At 37.1% G+C, this 22,729-nt stretch overlaps 1 protein-coding gene across 1 annotated transcript in view; it reads left to right on the top strand.

The window, feature by feature from the left end:
- POLA1 (polymerase (DNA directed), alpha 1, catalytic subunit) overlaps positions 1-22,729 on the top strand; it is a 208,145-nt gene that overhangs the window by 154,215 nt on the left and 31,201 nt on the right. Inside the window, exon 35 of the mRNA XM_009321121.1 lies at positions 9,819-9,915. Within this exon, the coding sequence (XP_009319396.1) occupies positions 9,819-9,915 (97 nt within the window). The remainder of the gene's footprint in view (positions 1-9,818; positions 9,916-22,729) is intronic.

The raw sequence follows: 22,729 nt of genomic DNA, 5'->3' as shown, positions 1-22,729 counted from the left end.
CTTATGCAGATTCTTTCCCTGCAGCCAGAATTTACTCCTAGTGAGGTGGTTTCATACAATCTTCTTGGTTGGGCCCCACTTGATTTATTTGGTTTCCAGCTGTGAGAAGTGGGCGTCCTGAGAAATAGGGTATGACTTGCGTCCTCCACGAGGAACAGTTCTCCATGAGTAAGGGTAGAGGTTTTGTGTGCAGATTTCAGCTGTACAGAGTCCTAATTGTTTGATTCTTTCAATTGTAGTAACACATCTTTATGTAAGGTAAGTTTCCAGGATATTTACAGTTCAGTTCTCGTTTGTTAGAAAGAACATCATGATTTTAGAATTTTTTTATGGAAATACATTAAATTACTTGAAAGGTAAAAGAATTCTGTTCAGTGATGAGAGTTCCTATGCGTGTGCTTATTTTTTCTGCTTTGAATAAGCAGATGACCTGTAGTTAACTGCTATGAATGCTCTTCATTCAATGAGTAGATCCATCAGTTCTCTAGAACGAGACAGAGCTCTGGAGCTGTACTAGCTTGTTCTGTAACACTTAAGATAGATGGGGAATGCTTGGCCATGGTACTTTATCTCCAGAGCACAATGTCAGCTTTACTTTACAGAGGTGGTTTTCAATTTTAATGTTTCACCAAGCCTTTTCTGTTAACTACCTCTTACCCCAGATTGTCAAGGGTCAGGTAATTCCAGAAATCCAGAAATGAGTGACTTACTTTGAAAGTGCTTGGTTTTTTTCTTAAAAATGTAAACATGGATTTTTTTTTTAGTAAGATTTTTCTTGTATACCAAGGAGAGGATGTGTTTTAGGAGCATATCTATATGCTGCTTATTTGAAGCAGCAATTTATTTGAAGTGTGCAAATATTCTGCATCAGAGGCTCTTAAAATACAGTTGATTTTGGGATCATGCTGGTGCTTCTCCAGAGTAATGTTCAATGCATTTGGGCAGATAGAATTTTGTAGTTTTGCTTGCATGTGCTGCTGGGTGAGTCCAGTTCCAGAGTGATGTCTATGTTTCATCAGCTGTCCAGTCAAGCTCATTTGTTTGGTTTGATGTGAAAAACCTCAAATCTTAACCTTTCTGTTGTAGATGATAGTTTTGAGAATTTTTGTACAATCCCCATCCTAAAGTACATCTGTGTAGGATGGATCTTCAAGCTCCAGACTCATTAGCCTACAGATTCCTCAGTTATACGATGATACTGCTTTCAGAGGGAGAACATGAATACTCTAGAGCCTCTCCAGATCCATGAGGCAGATTACAGATGAAATTAATTTTTTAAAATATATTTCGGTCATCTGATTTAGAATGCAAAGTCTTGAATTATTTGGATAAAACCAAGTCTCGTACCTTTTTCTCCTATTGCACTGCCAGTACCGGCATCAAGTATCCTCTGACCAGAAACCAAAGATTACAGGTGTTTGTATGCATAAGCCAGTGATTGGCCGTTGTGTACGTTTTGTAAGTTCAGAGGCTTTAAAATGGCCTGAGGGCTGTGTTGCAGCTTGAAGCTGATAGTGTGTTGCGTGCTTGTTACGTGGGGATGCTTGCAGGTTCAAAGTCTATTGGGGCAGAGCTTGGGACTGCTGAAGTGCAATCGGATCCATATTGCCAGTACAAACAGTCCAGGCACATCACTTCCTGAGCTGTGCCCCATCACTGTCTCAGCTAGTCAGTTGCCATGGCCCAAAACTCAGTCATAGAATCATAGAATCATTAAGGTTGGAAGAGACCTCTAAGATCATCGAGTCCAACCATCAACCCAACACCACCATGCCCACTAAACCATGTCCCTAAGTGCCTCATCCACACGTCTTTTAAATACTTCCAGGGATGGTGACTCAACCACGTCCCTGGGCAGCCTGTTCCAATGTTTAACCACTCTTTCAGTAAAGAAATTCTTCCTCACGTCTGATCTAAACCTCCCCTGGCACAACTTGAGGCCATTGAGCAAAGTGTTTGCCAGTCAACAAACATTAAAAATTTAGTAATACAGACAGTAACAGTTCAGCGCTTGAGCTTGCTAGTCAGCCCTGTTTTGTTTAGCAGGGAAGAAGTGACCAAAGGGACCACCTTGATGACATTTCCTAGTATGGAAGTTAACCACCTCATGTGATCCTGTTTATCAGTTTAATAAACTTTCTGTATGAAAACCAGCTATTTATTCATTTTGAGGGCTGTTTCTGGACTTTTATTAGAATCTGGAACCATGTTTATATAAAATACTAATATTTTTATTTTAAAACTTCTGGTTTATATTTATTGTTTGCTATGGTATTTTTATTAAAATGTCTGTGTTCATGTATATGTGCAGACATACATACGTGCAGTGCATAGACATGTATACATATACACATGTGCGCACATATATTTATAACATCTTTAGAGCTAATTTCTGTACAATTAGTCATTGATTACTGTTACAATGTTCTTAGTAAAAAGATACCTCAGAGCAGATAGTGTCTGGTCTTGTTCAAGACTCAAGTCACAAGTTTTGTATGCTTGTCTCTTGTGTAATTGTATTAAATATTAGTAATATCAAAAATTAGTCATAAACATCTTGATGCTGAAAATTTCAGAGTAAAGAACACTTTGCAATGACATGTTTATGCTGAGGGTATATGAGGCAAGTGATTCTCCCACCCCAAAAAAGAGTGATTCTTAGTTAAGACTTGTGTTCTCACTGCCAGGTCTTATTGCGCTGCTCAGATGAGCTTGAGTACTGGGTGTAAGGCAGAGCTTGAACCCAAAACTAAAAGAGGGGAACATACTGTCTTCCCTTGCTAGCAGTAGCTAGTTTGGCTTATTCACATCAGCTACTGTGCAGTTTGCTGTTGCACCTTGTGCCAGCTGTTGACCGCACAAGGAGGCTGTTAGATTTTGAGCATTAGTTTTCTGCCAGATTAGAAAAGAGGTGAGTAATTTTTGCTAGATTAGTGAGTTGAATTTGGTTTACCACGTGCTCAAAAGAGCAGTAGAGCACACAAGACCAGGAACAGGGGAGGGGGTTGCATACGTATCATTAAAATGAGAAACTGTTAAGCACAGATGACACTCAGTCTTTTTGTTTAAAAAACAATTATCTCCAAGGAAGAGGAACACGGTTTATTTCATGTCTTTGCTTACACAGCCAGCTTTAAGTAGAGGTCATCCACCACCATTAGTGGTCCAACAGCTTCATCCTTCCATTCCTCCAGAGCTCTATAGGTGAGTACTGCCTGGTCTGCTGGCACTTGCTGTTCATTTTGTGTCTGTGCCATATGCCTTGAGGCGTCATCTTACGAATCCTCAAGGCAGAACAGTTCCAGCTTGGGACTCTCCCCAGTTTTAGATAATTCGTTCAGCTTCTTTGTTATGGCCGGAAATATTTTGCTTATTACATTTCCTTCCTTTTCTATTTTGCCATGTTCGTGCCTCCTAAATCTTGTTAATAGCCAGCTACTTTTTCTCCAGGGTTTCTTAATGAAAATGTTTAGTAATAGCATTGTCAGGATCCACCCTGGAGGTATTCTGTTAACCCCTTCATTCAGTCCAGTGTCCCGTGTCAGCAGGTGTCATCATCTGTTCGTCACCCAGTTCCTCACCCACTTTTCTGTTCTTTTGCTGGCATTGCAGTCCACAGCTGGGTTTTATAATTAGATCCTCTGTAATGTTCTCACTAATTGCTAAACAGGACTTAAACCAGCAAAAGTTCTTGTCATTTCAGTTACTTAATGGGGAAAAAAAAAATCTCATAATGTACAAGAATATCCGGTCTTCTGCTGTGCTTTTTTTTTTTTTTCCATTGACCCCTGCATGTAATATGGAAGAACCTCTTCTTTCGTCATACTGTCCATGTTAACATAAATATGAGGGAAAATTTCATCATATCCAAATCCTGCAACATCCATTTCAGTTTCCTTTTACTTCTTTAATGGACTCTCTGAGTCATAATCACTAAAAAAAAACCAATATTGATTGAGGGGGTGGACAGTTTGGAGGGTTAAGAAGGAAACCACAGACACCCCCTACACCTCTCCCCCACACCTCCCCGTTTAGTTTATAACCAGTGCTGTTGTCAGGAAAGACGGTGACCAACCATCTCGTGTTTTTAATGGAATTGGGTGTAAGTTTTCAAAAACTGTTTGTATGCTAAAGCATAAGGGCTGCAATTTAGATGTACTTTTATTTCACCTTTTTTGGTTTATGTGAAATAGTTATTTTAGGTGCACAGTTTATTTCAGCCTATTCGACACAGACCAGCACTGTGTTTTAACTAGGTTTTGTGATGCATGAGAAGACCAGACTTCAGTATGCATCAGCTTTGGCATGAGGCGAGGGGTACACACATTACGAGTATTTAGCGTAACATTAATTCACACTTGGCGAGCTCTTTTTGTGCAGGAGTGTCTGCCTTCAGAATCTGATGGTGAATGGGGGCTGTGTGAACCTGGTGCGATGCAACTGCCCTGGTTTTACAAAAGAGTATGTGAGGTGTGTAAAACACGGTCTTACACTTCAGTTTATTGCCTTGAAATCACTGTAGCGTGGTTAGCATTTGGATGTATAAACATCCACAAAGCTGAGCTGTGGCCTCTTTTTGAAAATAGAAATCGCTGCACATAAGAGAGACGATGGAAAATGTGTACAGTCTATACAGTCTTCCAGCAGTAGATTGAGACCAGTGGCACTTCCCCGAAAAAAATAAATTACCCGAAATTTGCAGCACATTCATATTCAATTTCATCACAGCAGATGCTCATTAGTATGTTGTTATTAATTGGTATTCACTTTAGGTTTTGTTTAAAATGAAGATAATAATTAGGTTTTAATTACTGCATCTTTCTAAGGGGGGGAGGGGAGGAAATGCCTCTCAAAGCACTGAAGTATTTCCTGTACGCGTTGCTCTGTTACATCTAAGCCTTGAAAGAGTCTCTGAGACACATTTTTCTGCCAAGAGACTTCTTTTCTATTTCCTTTTCTTTCTTTCCTGTTTTTAAAGTATTAAGAACTAGTTCTAAAGGATTTGTTTGATGGACGTACTGAATCATATCACAGTAGTAAGAGCCACTGTTCTTTCTAATCAAATTACCAAAAAGGCTTTTCACAAAAGTAACTCTCTCAAGCAGCTGATTAATGAAGTGGTGCCACTGTTTTGTATTATAATTAATTGAAGTAATACAAATAACTTCTGTAGCCTGTGGAAATTATCTCCTTTGCAAAGCAGCCTAATAGAGTTAGCAAACTAGGAGGAGGAGTTTTTTGTGGTTTTTTTAAATTTCTCATTGCCTTCATCATCCATAAAACCATAGGTGACACAATGGAAAACAGTAAATGACAAAGAATACAAAATAACACTACCACAGAGAGGGCTTGAAGAAATGGGAGGGAGTCAGGTGCAGAAAAAAAGCAAAAGGGCAGAAAAAAAATGGGAATGCAGAAAAGATTTAAAGGGTCAGGAGTGTGGTGGGACTATAGAGAAGTAGAGGAATTTGGGAGATGCCAAAGTGTAAAGAAAAGACTTCAACCTACTGTAGAGGAATATGAGTAATCTAAAAAGCATTGAAAAAGCATCGACCGTAACATCTTTCTTTGGTTAATACAGGAATTCACAGTGGTTCGAAGAAAATTGATCTAAGTAGGGGCATTTAGTTTACTGGCCTGTTCAAATGTACGCTTTCAAGATACAGAGGTTTTACATGCTGCTTAAAAGGCGTTTAGTAGAATAGCACTGTATCTAGGTAAGTAAAACATCAGAACTAGAATCATTAGCTCAGTCTTCTGCTACCTTGCTGTTGTGAATTTCCATCAACTTTTCCTTCAGTTTATTTTTCCATTTTCCTTTCCTCACACCTTTCTTACCTGGATTATCTAGGTCACCATGCTGCCCTTAGCTACGGAACAGATTTTAAAGGTTGGTGTGTTAGCCACTCAGGCACCCTGTTAACAGGATGGAGGAGAATGAGGCATCTCAGCTGAAGTTCCTTGGCATGTAATCTAAAACAGCCAGCACTGAGGGAGGGGCCTTCTGCTTTCAACACCTAAATGCTGCTGCCACCAACCTTTCTTCCATAACAGAAAAGGTGGTGAGAGATAGTGCATCTTAAGTTCTCCTCAAGCACTGTGTTTAGGGTAGGAAGATGCTCACCAATGGTTAAATCTTTCCAGGTCCCCTTACTTTCAGAGAGTTGAGCTTTGGCATTTCTAAAAAAGAGGAGGAAAGGTGGACACTGGCAATTTTTCCACCCTCTCTTGCAAGATTAAGAAAACCAAGTTCAATTCTCTGTTCTTGCCAGAAGGATTGCAAACCTGTGTCTGCTTCTTCTGGAAAAATCCCCTACTCACTGACTACGCTGTTACAGACTGAGGGAGTTGGGACCATTCTCCACTTGAAACTTCGCTTTGTGGAAAAATGGTATCGCGGTTTGCTGGGCCAGAGAGAGGTGGAGTTGAGCGCACAAGGGGCCTAAAAACTCAGCTCTGGAGCAAGGCCATTTGTGGGACCTTGGGAAGAGATGGTGCTACGCTTCAGTCCAGTGCCGTGTTCAAACATCAGCAGCTGTAGGGACAGGACAAATACTAAGCTAGTCATTGCAGTCAAGCAGGGTGGACTTGGACATGTGTGGACGCACAGCTGACCTTCAGGAACTCCAGAAATAGAAATGCATTGCGTCTGTGAAGTCTCCTTTCCTAATGTGTGCCCTAGTGAGCGTTCCCTGGCGTGTGTGGTACCTGAGTGAGATTATTTTCTTTTCATGACTGACCATTTTGTACCCTAGTTTTGTGCTTAGTTATAGGAAAATTTGCTTTTCCGGTGTTCGTAATTCACCAGTTCTGTTAAGAAGACACCATCAGTTTCCTTTTACATAATTTGTGTAATCTTAAATTCTTCCTAGGAAGGCAGGGTGGAGATTTGCAGTTGGCCTCCTGATGCTATAGGAACCAGTTCTGCAACCATATTAAACCAGGATTTCTTTAAATTAATATTTTGTTGGCCAAGCACAATGATTTTTTTTTTTTACTACATCTGTTATTTTTATATTAGAAGCTTAATTTTTCTGTCAAAGGTGTGAATAACTGTGCTGAATGCAAACTATATACCTTTGGTTCCTTCATCTGTTTATTGCTGTTTTAAATGCAATTTAAAAAAAAAAAGTTTGGTTGCATAGAAAGAACAAAGTGTTCTTTCATGGAAGCTGTCAAAGAAGCAGATCTATCTGCTGAAGTCAGTGCTTAATGAAATCAAGAAATCAAACATCGCGGAACAAATAAGAACCTCAAAATAGAGTTTTATTTTCATGTACTCACCATTCAGTCTTTCATGGGAAGAAAGAACGCATAAATGATGACGCAAATTTAGCCCAAGTTCTTACCATAATGTTAGGGGTGTCAGGTTTTCTTTACACAAAAAAATCACCATTAAAAGTAAAATATTACTTGGGTTTGAAGTTTTAGAGATTGGGGTTTTTTCCCCTTTTTTTAAACCTATAGGTTATCAGAAATTAAGGAAATGTAAGAAGTGAGGATATAAGTAATTCCTAAAGTCCTTTTAAATTTGAGGTACCTCTTCCTTGGATTCATAAGTATGCCATAATATTCATACTTAATTGCATGAAAATCTTCAAACCCTTTTGTTTTCCACCAGTTGTAAGATGTGGCAGGAAGCTAAAGGGAAGGAGATACTAGCACATTATCAGTAAAAAAAAAATAATTGTGTGTGTGTATATATATCTGTCTATGTGTGCATGTGTACATTTTTACATACTGATTTTTGTATTTTCTTTATCCATTTAAGCAGTGACTTTCAATTAGCCTGCCTACTAATATCAGGTCACTAAACTCTATAGCTGATGCTTTATTCTTTCATGTGGATTGTCATTCGTTTGCTTCAGTTGGCTGGCAAAGGTTGTTGTATATCCATTACCAGCAACACAGCACTTTGCATTTCTGAATTGACAAGCAGCTATATTGACCTAGCGCTTATTATGGGTCAACAGCTGCGTTAACCGACGGAAGGACTGAGGGGCAATTAAAATGAATTGGCAAAAATATATCTTCCTAATTTACTCCAATTTGTTATTTATGCTAACATTGTATGGCTTCTATGGTGACACTAAACAGAATGGACCCAATAATGGCAATTAACATAAAAATATAATGGCTAATCAAATTGACAGCAACTGTTTCTCATCATCTCGACACACAATACATTATCAAAACAAACTATTATGAAGGAGGTAATTTCAGTGTTCTATTCAACCTGCTTCATGTGTGCAGTCAGGGAGATGTGTACCAGCAATTACAGCTGAATCTAAAAAACTAAACAAATAACTTAATCGCTGTCGTCCTCCTTTTTTCTTCTTCAGGAAGCAGTAATCAGGATTTACTAAAAATAACTGGTGTATAATAGTATAATGATGATGCATATCGTAGAATAGCTAATAAGGAATAAAATAAGCTTCTGTGTGTCTTTTTTTAAAGTAGGTTCACATGAAGTGGAAAAAAGTATACTGTTAAAATATATAAAAAAATAACTAAGCAGTAGTAATAGTTGTCAAATGTCTCAACATGAGTTGCTTAATAGTTATAGATACTTTAGAACATGTCAGTAGAAGTGTAAAATCAGCTGAATTTAGTAACAAAACTTGGCTTGATTGGGTAGAAGAGTGAAAAGCTAAGTTAAAGCAGAATTCCAGTAAGCAGAAATAGTTTACCAGTTCCTCTTCCACTGCATTTTCAAGATCGTTCCTTGTGGTATACTGAGTTGCAGTTTTACGTTGGTCTAACCACATTCTTCGTTGGTTTTATAGCTTATCAAGAAAATCTTCAAGAGTTCGTACGTATCTAGATGTGTACTAAATGTATTTAAATGGACACTAGTTCCACGTTTGATGCTGTTAGGTTATCTCATTCTTAATTAGGATTTTTGTAACACACAACTCTTCAAATTATTGTTGGCCAATATTTGAACTCCAATATCTTAAACAGCAGGGACTGGAATGTGGTTTTGTTGAACAAGAGTTCAAGAAGATTACCTTGAAAGGGTTTAGTTGTAGCGTGGGCAGGATGGATCTCATGTCTATTCGAGCAATCTTCTAGTGCGCAGAATGGCGGCAGTGACAGGAATGCATACAGGCATGTATTTTTGAAGAAGAGGAACAGCACAGAGGCTTGACATCGCTGACATTCAGAGCATTTAATTGAATATCATATTCCACGTGTACACACCTGCAGATTTTTGAACTACATGTGTGATTACTAACATGCAGTAGCCTTCACAGATGTGTAGAGCAAGGTGATGGCATAGCTGTAAAGGTATATATGCACCTGTTCTTATTTGAATGGCATGTTCACAATTTATGTAACCACAGCTGGAGGGGGTGGGGGGCAGGGGAGAGGGGAGGGAATACAGCCAAACACCTGTCTTCATCAAAAATATACATTAACTCTTTTTTGAGATCACTGCATTGTACAATATACTAAAGCACTAAAGTTATTCCTTTGTCCCATCATTCTTATGACTTTCATGTTGTTGCTAAAGCACCATTGTGATACGCATATCTATAAGAATGGATAAATGCGATTTATGTTTCTGTAAGAATTGATAAGTTTAGTATAATTTATGTAAATGCTTGGTGTAAATTGTGAGAAAAAGTGTAGAGATGTAGTAAAGGGCTTTTGCAGCATAATAATAATAATAGTTCCAAAATCTGACATGAATGGAATGTATAAACTGTTAGAAAAAAACCAGAAAGAATCACCTTTTGATAGTGGACTTAGAAATGGGTACAAGAGACGCGCTTTTGAGTTGGGTTTTTAATTACTGTCTTCTTACATTACAGTATTCTGATAAGGCCCTGTACACTCAGCTCTGCTTTTACCGATACATTTTTGATGTGGACTATGCGATGGATAAAGTGATTACTGAAGATGATAAAGGTAAGTTTAAATTTTTAATTAATTAACTATAGTTTAATAGCAACTTGCATGCTAGAAACTAGGCCTACACATTTGTATTCTTCAAATCTGAACTGCAAGGCTGTAATCTAAAACAGAAAAAGGAAGAAAGTATGAATTTAGGAATCCCCTGTAAAAGGAATGTGTTGTGCTGGAGTTAACCACTTTAAGAATACATTATATGTCTCCTTTCTTCTTTTGAAGTGACTGCGCTTTGGAAAAAGTGCTTTTCTTGCATGTTATACCATTAGAGAAATCTCTTTGCTTGAAGTTTGAAGGACACGTCAGCTTCAGTAAATAGATTAATTAACACATATGTATACAATATCTAAAAGAAAAGCCAATTAAAACTTATATTCAACTATTAATATTGAAGAGACACTTTTTATCAGGGAGAAAATGGTGGCACAAGAAAAGCAGTAATGCTAATTGTCTACAAAGCTCTCTTAAATACACAGATTAAGCTAATGTTGGGAAGATTATTTTTTTTTCTTGTCTTCTTCCAATTACCATAACATTTCTGAACTAAAGCATTTCTAAGCTGTAACAGAACTGTGGGTTTTGTGCAGCTAAGTGATTTTCAAGCTGATGGAAGAATGTCTCTGAAGGTGGGCTAATGCTTGGCTGACTTGGAATTCTGAATAAAGCCGTGTTTGGGTCCCACCGTTGAAGTGAGTTATCCACAGAGAGAACTGCCACTGCATCCTCTGTGCGGTGCTGGTGGTGCCTGTGAAGAAAAGGTGCTACTGCTGGAGACTACTATTCTGATAGCTGCTCTGCTGTGATGGTCTTCCCCACCCCTGCCCTGCGTCACCAGCTACGTTGCTGGGTGGCGGAAAGAGACTAAACAAAACTCACGTCTTTCTAAATGTTATTTTGATAAGCCTTATATGAAAATCAAAATAGCGTAACCTCTTAGCTAAAAAATGCTCAAATAAGCGAACAGTCTGGTTCTGGCCTGTTACACTTCCTTTCCTAATCCCTCTAAGACAGTGAACTCACTCTGATGCTTGCATTTCAGAATGACTTTGTACATCCAAAGAAGGTCACGCTCTATTAGCCATCTCAGTCTAATACAACTTTGTAGATGTACTGAAGGAATGTTATATAGTGGATGCTACTGCTAGCTGAAACCAAATTACTTTGCGTGTAGATCTCTTGCCTAATAAAAGGACATAAGAGTAGAAGGGGCTTCATGGTGATCGCATCCAATCCCCTGCTACTGCAGACCACCACATCTTTAAGGACTGCAAGTTTATGGCACTTCATTTTGAAATCTGTGGGTGGTTCTTCCCCTTTCGCTGCTGTTCAAGATGTGTTTCAGACCCTCGTTTCTATGATGGCTGAAAATTCACTATAATTTTCCCATTCTAACCTATTTGTGGCTTGTTTATGTCCGTTCACAAGATGTTTATTTATTTCTCTTCCCTGCTGTTCTCCACTATGCTTTTGGAAACAGTGGTAACATCTCTATTTTGTTTTAAACTAAGGCAGAGATACTCAGCTTTCTTTAGGAGGAACTGGTCTCTGCTGCACGATCCTTCCTCTTAGCACCTTTGTGTGCAGGTCTTTTCTAGGTTGAATTAATCTTTGAGTATGAGAAACTAGAAATTACATGGAATTTTAGATGGTATCTATCCAGTGTTTTGTACACTGGATCTGTATGTTTGCTGGAAGTACCTCTGCTGATGCTTTCTTGAGTCACCTATGCCCTGTTCATAGCCGTATCATATCATTAACTTGTAGTTAAGTAATGATAGAAATCCTGAGGTCTGAGGGTTTGTTTTTTTCCTCCTGTCATTTTGGAACCATGAGTTCATATCTCACGTTCATGGCATTTTGTTTTAGTTTAATTTTCTTGGTTTCATTCATTTTGGACTGCTTAATCTCATTTGTAATTTTAGACTTCAAGGTTAATGAATTACCTCTGAAAAACAGTGTGGTGGCTTCTGCATTCACATTATTTCCCTCCTTCTGCCTTAATCAGAAAATGTTTCTTGGACCCTCACCGCTAATTGGAGAATGTTCAATAAAATTAGTTTCCAGAGTAATTCTCAAGGAATTGCAAGAACTCTGCTAGGACCTTCTGTTCTCTTGGACAGTTTACCTTTCAGCATGGTGTATTTTTATCTTTTTCTTAGCTATTTGAAAGTTATTGTATAATCTTCTTCAGCCAGCCAGTGATTTCAGCCTTGGTGCTGCAGCAGGTGTTAAGGCCAGATAAATTAGATCTGTTAGTTTTCCTTTGAAAATTGGTTCTCTTCAAAGAGACTAACTAGGTGAGTCTGGTAAACCTATGTACAATTTTGTCCCATTTTTCAGATATCTTTTGGGAGGAAGTCATCTTTCTATTGCTCTAAAATACATGCAGAACTTGAGGATAATTGCCTATGGCTGTTTGGGTCACCTTTTTATTTTATAGATACCAGTGCTCTGTTTTCTAGTAATGTATGTTACTGATTTGATATACTTAATTTAAAACTCTGTAGGATTGAAATAATTTTCATATTCCAATTTTGTTTTACTTGTGAAGTGGGAATTTAGTGAATTCCCCTTCATAACATGAAGCTTGTGTTTATTTTCCCTTGGAAGCCAAAAAATTTTGTTTCCATGCCATCGTTCACAAGCCATTCTGTCCTTGACCTGTGATCAGCATCATTGCTGTTATCACAAACAGTGGCAAAGTTTTAATTTAGGTTTTGTACATCTTTGGTGTTTTCAGTCTCCTTTTTACTATTTATGTGACTAAACCACTTATTTACTGTTGTTTTGACTTTGGTTTGGGGAGGTTTTTTTGCTTTGTTTTGGGATTTTTTTTTTTTTCAAAACCTAAATTGCATGGACTTCAGGTGATTTTACCTTTTATTGCCATTTTCCCTGAGTTTTTAAAGACCAGTTTTTCTTCTTTCTTGTAGATTCTGTTTATTCTTAATAGCAGCTTTAGGTTGTTACTCATCTTGGATTATTCTTCTATCAAAAGATTTTTCAATGGCTGGAGATTAAAGATATAAATGTGTTTTCCACCGTAGTTTGAAAGAATTCATGTCTTCTCTCATTAAGAACCTTGAGATTTCACTACTAGTTCATTTGTGTTTTCTATACTTGCCTCTTCAAAATACAGAACGTTAATTACAGAACAGGTTTTGTTTGTTCAGCTATTTATATTGAAGGTCCATACTATTTATTGAAATGGAATCTAAAATAATAATTGTGAAATCAGTGGGAGTTCAAAAAGACATTCAACCTGCTCCCTTTCCCTGCAAGAGGATCAATACCATAGCCTATTTTTTAAAGACAGGCTAAATTTAAAAAACCTCTGGTGATGCAGGTTCTACAACTTGTCAGGTTTTACAACCAGTTTCTTCTGGTGCTTCACTGTACTTACTATAGAGAGCTCTTTATATCTAAGATGAATTTTGCTTTCTGAAGCTTAATTCTGTGCACAGTGGGTGATAGAATATTTTCTTTCTCTTAGAGTTTTACATATTGAAAACCTGTATGTTGTTGTCTTAAGTCTGTCAACTACAAACCTGAATTTTTTTGAGGAACAGAGGGAGAGTTTTCTACTTGTCTGCATGTTTGGTTTATTTTTTGTAGACCTTCAATAGGTCAGATCTATCAGAGTGGAACACAGCAGAAGGATTAATTAACATATTTTGCAGACTGTTCTTCTGTTTATTTATACCAGTATGGTGTTTACAACATTTGCAACAACACTGTTCACTCATGTTTCATTTGTGATCTACTGTAATCATTGTATACTGTTGTTGGTCCATCTTTTCCCTGTAAGAATCAAAAATAAGCTGGTCGGTCTACATGATGCTTTATTGTTTCAGTGACTGGTGAAGTTATCTGTCAGTTATACCATCCAGGAATATCTGGATTATATAGTTATGGGTCTTTAGTCCTATTATTAATAGTAGCATTTATCCTCCAAACAAATGTTTCCATTCACCGGAAAGTTTAAGGTCTGTCATGGTGATACAGTTTAATATGTTAACATTGTGGTACAGTGCAAGGTTCTTAGTTTTCACACTACTGAAATTCTTTGCTGTCTTTCTAGATTAGGAACTGTTGCACAGTTAGTATTGGGTCAAAAACCAATTTAATTTTCAATATCACTATGCCAAACCCCCTAATTTACAGACACCAATAATACCGTAAGGGCTGTTTGTTCTGAATTATTTTTTTAATCAGGAAAGGAAAAGGTGCTCCATTGTGACTAATAACATACTCAAAATGTTTTCAGCACTTTCTTACACTTAGTTTTTCAAAGCTGGGTTGTGGGTTTAGTCAGACATCGCTACCTAGGTGAACAGTCAGAGCAATAAGAAGCAGCAGGAGTAGCAAACTAGTAGCATCCTCTGTTCATTTGGATGAAGAAAGGATAGGTAAGCTATCAGTGATTTTAAACACGTGATGTTTAAATACAGGAGTATGCTCGCTTTGTACACCTTAACTTCAGAAATGGAAACCAATGTATTTTTATGGCTACGTCGTCAGGAGATCAAAATAGAGTGTAGTAAGCTTTATATCATTATTCCATTCAAATATTGGTATTCTTAAATATTGAAAGATATTACTGTTTTCATTTTGCTTCTACAGTAAAATGAAAACCTTTAAAAGCAAAGAGAAATGGAGCCCACATAAAGTCAGTACCACTGCTCTGCCTCACGCAGATGTCTCTAGTTCAGTTCCCCCTCCTGGCACCAAATAGAAGGCTTCATGGAAGATAAGGATGCTGCAGTCTCCTTATTCACAATGACAGCGGTGAGACTGAAGGAGGGAGACTGACTGCAGCTGGGGTTGAAAGGATGGGCCTGAGCAAGGAGGCGTTCCTGCTCCGAGATCCTGTCTGGAGGTTCAGTCAGATAAAGGGAGGAGAGCAGGTGTGAGATGGAGCTGGAAGGATTGTATTGTATGTGAAACTAGTGTAAGGAAATGGAGACTTCTCACATCAGAACAATTTGCCACACTTTTATCACTATACAGGCAGGAAGACTACAAAAAAGTACTTGTTGAAATAAATAAGAAAGGGGTTATAGTTATCTGTGTGCACTTTCCAGGGGAACATAAGGAGAAATCATATAAATAACCTACGTGCATATGTGTGTATGCATTTATTTTTAAGATGGCAACAGCTGAAACTGGGCATATCTCTTTTCAGAGAGTACAGTTCGATAAACAAAGCATTTCTGTTTGCGTCACATCTCCAGACACTATCGCTAAGACTTCAATTCACTATAGTGATCTTTACATCCAAGCAAACAAATGCTCCTCTGCACATTTGTTGTCAAGTACTTTGTCTTCCAATCGTTGTTTTGAAGAGATTATAAAATAATAATTTTCAAGAATTTAATCTTTGAGTATATCTTCAAAAGCACTTGTTCGTTTTTCCTTAATGTGTTCTTTTGAAGAGGAAGATTTCTGAACTCTCTTTTTTTTAAAATTTGAGTCACTGTTTCTCGAGTGTTTTTAAATCTACTAACTTTTTTGAAAGCAAAAACTATTGAAAATTATTCACTGTAGGTTTTTTGATCCTTTTGAAGTAATGTATGGGCAGTTAGCTGACCTTTAAATCTTAAGTTATCCTCCCATAATGATCATACTTTTTTTTATTGCCAGTTGGACATTTTTAACATCTTAAGTGTAACTTTTTCTCCATTCTATTTCTGTTCGTGTGGTCTTTTTGTTAAACCTGCAAAATCTAAGTAAACCCCACACTGCACATTTCTGTAACCCTTTCTCTGAGCACAAAACTTAATGGGCTGTGACACCTCTCTTGGGGTTACGAATTGTTGAGTTATTTTCTCTGCTTGTGAATGAAATAAATGGAAATAATGAGTTAAAACAGCTCGGATATGTCCACAATGTGGGAAATCTGTGGCATGATAGGAGTGCATTTACTGTGGCTCCTACTGCTAATAAAATGGTTTTGATTAATGACGACATTTTTTCCTTGCACGTTGTATTAATGTTGCAGGTGGGATGAAGTAGTGGCTTAACTAACTTCTGACTCCTCCTGAATTGGGATGGTTATTTGACTTCTTCAATTAAATATCCTGCTGCTACTGATAGATCCCCCCCCGCCCCCCTATATGTGGGAAAAAGTGAAACAGAAATATCTTCTCATTTGTACTTCAGGATTTTTTTCCTACTTAAGTATATAGATACATGCCAACTTGTTATAGCCTGTGTAATGGTGTAGTCTACCTAATGTCATCTGCCTCCTTTATCAGTTCTCTTGTGGGTGTCTCTAAGCAGAAAATATTTTTAATGCTTTTTTTTCTTCACTGTTTCTTTTTTATCTGGAACTCTGACATTTTTCTTATAGAGACCTTTCTCTTTCTGGTTTCATCTCTGTTAATAAAGTTTGGGGTTGTTTTTTGATAGGGGGCAGTTCTGTTGTTGTTAAATGCAAGTCAGAAGTGACGACTTCTTTTAATGACTACTGCTTCGCAGAGCAGTAAGCTCTTTTCTCTAATGGAAAGTGCAAGGCTAGCATGTTTTTCCTTTTAGAAGACCCTTAAGTTTGATGGATCTGGCAGTGTACTAAAAAAAAAAAAATCCTGTCTTTTAGATACCAGAATTCTGACATCGATGCTAATTTTTTTTAAATTATTTTAGTAGAAATTGGAAATATAAATATAAACAATTTAACTCTGTATAATCCATTCAGTGTACATGTGCCTAGACATCAGAAGGATAATGTAAAGCTAAGGCTTTGAAGAGATTTAAAAAAAGATACAATTATCTGTATGATTTTTAAGTCTCATAAGAAATGTATTTTAGAACTTGCCAGTGATGGCTCATAATCACTTTGATATTTTGAGGAAAATGGTAGCTTTAAACAGATGATACAGAATTTATTTTTAAAAATGTATTGTGCTTATACAGTTGATGGCTTTTATTTCCATAATGTTTTTTACTACATAATTATACATCTTAATTACGTAATTACCGTCATAATTATTATGTAATTACATGTAGTTCCACTAATTACAAAATCAGGAAGTGTAATTATCTACTAAAAACTTTCTGAAATCTTATTTGTTCACTAGAGATTATTTAAAAGACCAGTGACCTACTGAAGATGGTGTACAGTGTTGTACATAGTACCAGCTCTCCTTTTCCCTTTCTTCATGGCCAGTATAGTTTGAGAGGGTTGTGGAAGGACTATCGTGTCTTTAATTATTATTTCCCTTAGTCAAGGTTTCCAACCTAATTTTGTATTGCCTGCAAATTTGGAGCCTCTTAATTTTTGTCATTGATACCTTATATCTTTCAATTTAAAGGTTCTGTAGCTGAACTTACAGAAAGTTGCATAGTTTCAGTTAACACCTTTGTAACTTTTTTCTTTGTGTTTCGGTTGAGAGTGTCTGGTTTGGGTATCTGGTGTCAGCTATAAAGATGTTTGAAAAAGTATTGTTTATGGCCATGTATATGTGGAGTGCAACGTTGACTCCACAAAAGGTAGGAGGAATGCAGCTGATCTCTCATGGGCCAAAGATTTCTTTTATTGAGTAAAACTGCTTTTTTTAAATTTGTTTTCCCGTATCGATACACATTCATGTTTGTATGCTGATTTGTTACTTACTATTGCACATACTTGGTTATAAATTTGTCTAACCTTGCAGCTTGAAACCAAAAATTGTTTACTGCATGTTAGAGAAGAGAAAAGTAATACTCAGGACGTTTTATGGTTGTTTTGTCCTGATATTTTATTAAAACTGGGCAGATAGAAACTCTGTTTTCTATATATTAAATAAGTCATATGCTACCTTTGGTAGATTGAATGAAGAGTACTGTAAAGTGTTAGATTTGGTGATTTTTTTCATTCTGTAACACGGTGATGTATCAAAATGACATCAGAAGTACAAAGCTTTCTCTCACACTCTTCGTGACAGCAAACACGCATTTATTGTCACGCTATTAAAGCGAACCACCAAGGGGAAAATACTTTCAGTAACAAAAAACAGAATTCCTGTGAAAGGGATCATGTAAAACAGTAAGTGATGACAATTTGTGATACTAATAAAAAGGAAGAAAATTGTAATCTCTGTGTCAGAAGGGAAATGGTGAAGTAGAAACATGAAGAAAACAGGTTACTGGAATATTGACAAACACTTCAAGACTTACTACTGTGTACGCACGTGTATCGGTGCGTAATTTTTCTGTGCTTATTATAGAAGGCAACTGTTTTACTGTGTACTTGCCAAAAGCTATTTTAAGCTCCCAAACTTGGCCTGGGTCCGCAGGTGATGTGAATGTGTCATCTTCTTGATGTTAAATGTAGTTACCTCAACTCGCATCTGCTAAGCATACGAGACCTAAGGAGAATTTGTCTCCAAACCAGTTTGAATTATATTGACCTTCAAAAGAAACACATAGTCATTATTGGTGAACACAGATTGTGAAAACAGGATCCTTGTTTGATCTCCAAGATTTAAATTAATGCTGCAAATAAAATTATTTTAATTATACTTACTGAAGTATACTACACAGGAGACATTTCTTTTGAAATATCTTTCTGTATCCTTAACAAACAAAGGATTTATATCAAAGACATGATGAAAATATAGTTATGCTCTTTTCTCTAAGAAATGGATGGAGATAAATTCTTCTCTTTATTAAGGACTAGAAGGCTATGTAGAGAATAGCATAATGGAAAATATTGTTTTATTCCGTAGGGGACACAAAAATGGTGCATGATATATGTATAAAAATGCAGCACAAGACAGAGAAGTGTCTAAATGCATCTTAAATTTGGTTTATTAAATCAAAAAAATACTTCCCTTCATAAAGGAGTATTACATTTTTGTCATCTCTCCATCAGAAAAATGTGGCAGTATCAACCAATCCAAAATTGATCTATTTCCAGCGGGGGGGGAAAGGGGGGCACTTGAAGCCGTGGGTGTTACTGCCATGAAAATAAAGAGTGTACAAGAAACTGTTTGGAGTACGTATTTCAGAAAAGCGTGTGCAAGCACGACCGCTACCTCTTTGGTTCGCAAGCCGTGCCTCCACTTGCAGTTTTCAAGTCCCTCTCAGCAAAGCCACACTCGTTCCATGACAAAGAGCGGCCCTATGAGACGCAAAGAGAGTGAACTACCTTTTTTTTTTAGTTCTTTGGAGGATCATCTCTTCATAACAATCCAAGAACCAAATTTCGTGTTTCAGGCTAATGTAATTCCATTGGCTTTTGAGAACAAATGAGTCTTCTGTGACAGGCCAAAACATGGCTCAGCCTTGAAGAAAAAAAATACAGCAGGATGTTCTTCTGTCCTGGCTTGTCCCTCTTCTGTGAGGGGGCTTAGATGGGTGAGAGAGGCGGCTGGTCGGGTTAGGAGCTCTTTGTTTTTATCTAGCAGAAATGAGTTTGGAAGAAGTTGATTCGATCCTGCCAGGATTACAACTGTCAAATGCATATCAAAATGTTTTCCCATCTTATATTATTTAACTCAGAATATAATAATGTAATTATTTTGACATGAAAATGTTACGTACTGTGGTATTTCCACTTACCTTTAAATAGACATTTTTCACTTTGTGAGAGATGCATGCAGTAAGACAAAACAAAAAGTGAATAAAAAGGAGTGAGTGACAGCCTAAGCTAGTTTATTTAGATGATAAAAACAAATAATATTTGACGTTAATAGAATTTTACAGACTCGGAATTAAAACATTTAGCTAGTTACGGTATTGTTATACTGTTCATAAATCATGTACATGTGTATTCACCTTAAATTAGACTTCTTTTGGTTTTGGTGTTTTTTGTTGAGTTTTTTTTTTGCTAGAGCTGAGCCTGTAGTTTAAAACATCCTTAATGAAAAATAGTTATTGGTGAGTGACCAAAACGAATATAGTTAACATGCTTACTAAAAGCATTAGCTACCATGCTTTTGAATGATAATGGTAAACTGTAGTAATCAAGACCTTGATGCGGAATATTTTTATTATTTTTATTATTTTTAAATATTTTTATTAATATTTTAAATTTTGTATTGTACAGGAATCAATAGTTTTGAAATTGGTTATCATGCATTCAATTTCATGATAACTTGACACATAATTCAGTTGTTTCAAATATTACTTAATTTAGGAAGTCAAAAGTGTAGCTTCTTGGTTGGAAACAGTATGTCCATAATTTTGCAAAAGCAGCAGATGGAGGAAAATAAAATGTATGCATTCAGTGAAGCACAACTGCTGCGACTCTTCTAGTAGTTGCATATAGAGAGAAAGAAAGAAAAAGAGGTTCTTATCTGAAGATTTAGTTTCTGAAAGTCTGAATGCAAGTTTAAAAACAGTATTTCTATTTTTTCCATTTCTGTTCTCCAAAGATTTATCAGCTGTTTCCCAGTTTAAGCCATACTTCAGATACCACAGTGATGCAAGCAGCCATAAAGGTGACCTGGTTATAAGGGCACAGCAAAAAAGTATTTTCTCAGTGTTTCCAGAAAAGGGAAACTGATGTTATTCAGAAATTAGTGCAGTGTCCATGCCTTTTTGAACTTTTGAATACCATCTGAAGCCTTTGCTTCGTTTTGGTTTTATTGTATTGCTGTGGCAAACTTTGAACATGAGAAGTATTCAGTCAGGAGTTCCTATTTAGACAAAACATGCATTTTGTTTCGGTATTTAGTCTATTAATATATAAGTATGCCTGTGTTTTCTAGCAAGTACCAAAAAGGATCCTTTTTGTTATGGCATTTAACACTAGTGATTTTTCATACGTACATGTATTCTCTGTCCTACTACTGAATACCGATGCTGCACTGACCTATAGGGTGTAGGTAACCAGATACGCCTTGTTTTAAGCTGTCCCTCCAGCACCCACTTCTGCCTGTGGTATCTGTGGGTTTTGAGGCACCTGTGATGTGGCTGGCTGCTGCTCTCACTGCTTGTCCGTTTCCAGATATCTCTGCTGCCCTGGCAAAAATCTCTCTCTCACTCATGTAGGTCCTGGATTTGCTCAGCTCTTCCAACATGAAGGTATGTTTCAGAAAGTGAGAATATTCCTAAGTGAAAAGGAAGAAGCAGTTCAAGTTATGGCAGCCACTGTAAAATGTTTGTCTTAAACTCTAGTATAGTGCATAATGCGTGTAGTATAAGAGGGCAGGTTTGATGGCAGTGGCTCATCACCTGCAGTCCCAGTGCATCGGTGCATTCTGGTTTTCCTTCTTTCAGTTCTATTAATTGCTTTTCAGGGGGGGAAAAGTGATCATCAGGATAGATTGATTTTTTTATTTTTTTTTTAAATAGTCTTACTGTTTAGAAATCCTTCAGAAATAGCTTTCAGTTTCCTGCTGCCATCAGCATCCATTGTCACCTGCTGCACGTTTTAGATCCACGTCCTTCCAGGGACTGAGGTGCTGGCGCTTTACTGTCATGAAAGCCCTACGCCTGCCATGGGATCAGCGTCCTTCACCAAAAAATAGATGTGAAAGGAGAGTAACAGTACACTCAGACTTTACAAAGGTTTTATAAGGATAAATGAAAGAAGGGTAAGATACGACCACAGATTTCCACAGGGTAAGATAAACAGGTAATTACCATGGTAAAGCCTGATGTTGCACATTCATTCGCTAGGATGCTTTTCAGTTACTTGTCTGTGTGCCTCTACCCTGACTGCAGAAACAATATGAGTCGTTCAGCATTACACTTCAAAAATTATGTTGCACTTTGAGAGGATTTGAGTTGTTGAGCATTTTTTGTAACATAGCAATTATAGAGTAAACCTTTCTTTTTTGTTAGGGAGGGAAGGGTTGTGGGTTTTATTTATTTGTTTGGTCTTTGCTTCTTAAGAGACAGGTAAAGAACTTTCAGCTGTCACATCAAAATCCGTGGCATTATGGTGGTACCATAATCCAGGGCCCAACAAAGTATTAATATTAAGGTAACTTTTTATTGGGCTGTCATAGGGATTCATGTGGGGGTTTTTGTTGAACAGGTGGTATTTTATAAGGGAAAGGAGAAATGCCTGTTCTGAATTACATGGGGAAAGAGCATTAGTACAAAAGAAGAATAAAGACATAAAAGAACAAACCAGATGTATGAAGTGAATTTGACAAAAAACAATCCTAAAATTCACAATACAGAAAATGCGGGAGAGAGTCCTGAGAAATAGAAATGTTGAAGGATTTGGAGAGGCAACAATAAATGAAACTAATTTGCAGTACAGCTTGACAGTTAAATAGTTCATTGCAAAACATAGCCTTTATTTTTATGGGTTGTTTGAACCCAGTGAGGTTAAAATTAGGTCCTGCATTTCCAGAAGGAGCTCCCCAAACTTTGGATTTCGTTACAGTTGTACTCGTTATCCTGTGAGAAGTTTTTCTTGATTAGGGAAGTGTTAAATAATATCTGTATGTACGTATTATTGAAAACCATTGCACTATTGTAGGCAGAGTCTTACATTGGCATTAGTCATCTCCGAAAGAATTCTAGAGTTGGGTTAGTTTGAAAACAGGTCATTTTGTATCATCTTGTTCTGGATGTGTAAAGCAGGGAGGGGAAAAAGTCTCTGGAAAACTATGTGGTAAAGAAGTTTGGTTTGGTTTTTTTTTTATCATCCTCTAAACATAAAATATGATTTGGGAGGAAGTCTCTCTTTGCAGAAATCAGCAGTTTTACAGATGGAGTACATCCTTCTTGGGAAGTTTCTTCAGCAGTTGCAAGCTGATGTTTTTGAAATGTCTGGAGTAGACCAGTATTTCTGTTGAATAGTACATTTTTGAAGGCCATTATTATGATAAACCATGTTCTTAGCATAATTCAAATTGGTATATATACTTTG

The sequence above is a fragment of the Pygoscelis adeliae genome, unplaced genomic scaffold, assembly GCF_000699105.1.
Source record: "Pygoscelis adeliae isolate BGI_AS28 unplaced genomic scaffold, ASM69910v1 Scaffold53, whole genome shotgun sequence".
Taxonomy (NCBI): domain Eukaryota; kingdom Metazoa; phylum Chordata; class Aves; order Sphenisciformes; family Spheniscidae; genus Pygoscelis; species Pygoscelis adeliae.
The sequence above is the reverse complement of the archived record's forward strand: the minus strand, read 5'-3'. Positions and strand labels throughout refer to the sequence as shown.